Below are 1,741 nucleotides of genomic sequence, written 5' to 3'. Positions count from 1 at the left end.
TTCAACAACCCGCTCGCTGCCTTTCAGATGTTGGAGGAAAGCATTGCTCAAGAGAAAGCCCGAGCGAAGAGAGCAATGGAGGACATGCAGAGGCAATTCCAAGAGCTGGAGATGCGCTCGGCCCGCCAGAATGAGGTGTGCGGCTCCAGGAGAGAGGCGGCTGGAGCCCATGTCCAGCTTGGGGTGGGAGTCCCCTGGAAATAAGCTCCAGGCCAAGGAGAGTGGTGGGGGGAGGGGGGTTGGGGGGACAGGGTAGAGGAGCTCATCCTTGGGTGGACCTGGCTCCTTCAGAAGCAGAGGGACTCAAGAGGACCTGGGGGGTGTAGCCTTGAAGAGAAGTTGGGAAGAAAGTGGCGAGCAGGGTGAAACCCAGCCACAAAGTTTGGGAGACAAGTTGGGCATGGTGACAGCAGCTGAAAGAAGAAGGGACAACCAAATCATGGGGCTTCTGGGCAGTGTGGATTCCCTGGCAACAGCCTTTGGCTCTACCAGCAAGGGGTTCCCACAGAGGGGGGCAATCCAGTTCAGGGGCGCGCCTGCCCGTTGGCCCAAAGTTCTTCTCCTAAGCTGATAGCGTTCTCCCTAGAAAAGCACCTGTCCTCTGGTTGGCCTCCCGGCTCCTGCAGGATGTAGCCACTCCCGTTTAAATCATTGCCTTTCCAAGGTTCAGAGACAGGTACCTGCTTGTGGACAAGGCCCCTGTGAGTTAGAATCAGCTCCCTGGCAGCAGGCTTGGTTTGGGGTTTTATTGTCATTGTCACTACTGCTTCTCCCTTGGTGGAGGCGTTTTGTATTCTCACGAGCCCCGCTTCACCCCCAGGGTGAATGGGTGGGCTCCCCACCTTGTTTATCCAGGCTCTGCAGCCCTCTGTAAACACTGTCCTGAGGCTAGCCCTGAGTTACATCTCCAGGGATGGGGACCAGAGGAGAGGCTGCCCGGGAGTCACCGGGGCCAAATGCCACAGAGGGGTCACCAGCATGGAGCTGAGAGATCCTTGAATTTAGAGATGCCAGGGCCACGGGGCACAGCAGCAGAGAGATTTAAGGACCGCTCGATTGCAGAGGGGGCCTGTGACCCGGTCACTTCAGGTCTGTGAGAAGGTCAGCGTCTGGTCTGTAGGCAACCCTCCCTCTGGTTTACACTTTTACACAGGGACTCGGCCCCTGTCACTCCAGCTGTAAGACTATGTCCCGCCTCAAGTGGTTATCAGCTCTTTTTCTTTATGAACCCTTCTGCTGCCAGGAAACAACGGGCCTGGAGTCGATTCCAACTCTTCTCAGCCCAGCAAAGGGCTTCTGAGCTGCGGAGAAAAGCCGCTAAGGGGGCTAGGACCCAGGGGCATGCAAAACAGCCAGCCCTGGTGGCTCCTGAAGCGGTGGGGAGTGGTTCAGGGATGTCCTGATTCTGGCAGGAGGTCAGAGGCTGGAAGGTAGCCTTAAGACCTACAAGGGCCTGGACGTCTCATTCACGATTTACAGGAAAATGTCTCACCTAACACGTCCCTCAAGCATTCAAAGTTAATATTACTCTCCCCCTCCCTTACCCTCACCTCCCCCCAGTCCTGACTCTCCTGCTTTGTTTAGGGCTGGCTTTGGAACTGCAGGGTGCTCTAGATTTTGCTTTCTGTGTTTCGTTTAACCACTTTTGTTCAAATATCTATATTCTTTCCGTCATATTATGGAATCCCCGGGCCGTGCAAATGATTAACGTGCTGAGCTGTTAACTGAAAGGCTGGAGGTT

At 55.3% G+C, this 1,741-nt stretch overlaps 1 protein-coding gene across 1 annotated transcript in view; it reads left to right on the top strand.

Annotated features, from left to right (window-relative positions):
* The window catches only part of FHAD1 (forkhead associated phosphopeptide binding domain 1), a 169,433-nt gene that overhangs the window by 114,978 nt on the left and 52,714 nt on the right, over positions 1-1,741 (top strand). The window contains exon 15 of the mRNA XM_045298951.1: positions 28-135. Coding sequence (XP_045154886.1) covers positions 28-135 — 108 coding nt within the window. The remainder of the gene's footprint in view (positions 1-27; positions 136-1,741) is intronic.

Source organism: Echinops telfairi, unplaced genomic scaffold (genome assembly GCF_000313985.2).
Source record: "Echinops telfairi isolate 266 unplaced genomic scaffold, ASM31398v2 ScPeMD7_7457;HRSCAF=8495, whole genome shotgun sequence".
In the NCBI taxonomy this organism is placed as follows: domain Eukaryota; kingdom Metazoa; phylum Chordata; class Mammalia; order Afrosoricida; family Tenrecidae; genus Echinops; species Echinops telfairi.
This window is presented reverse-complemented; position numbering and strand designations above follow the sequence as displayed.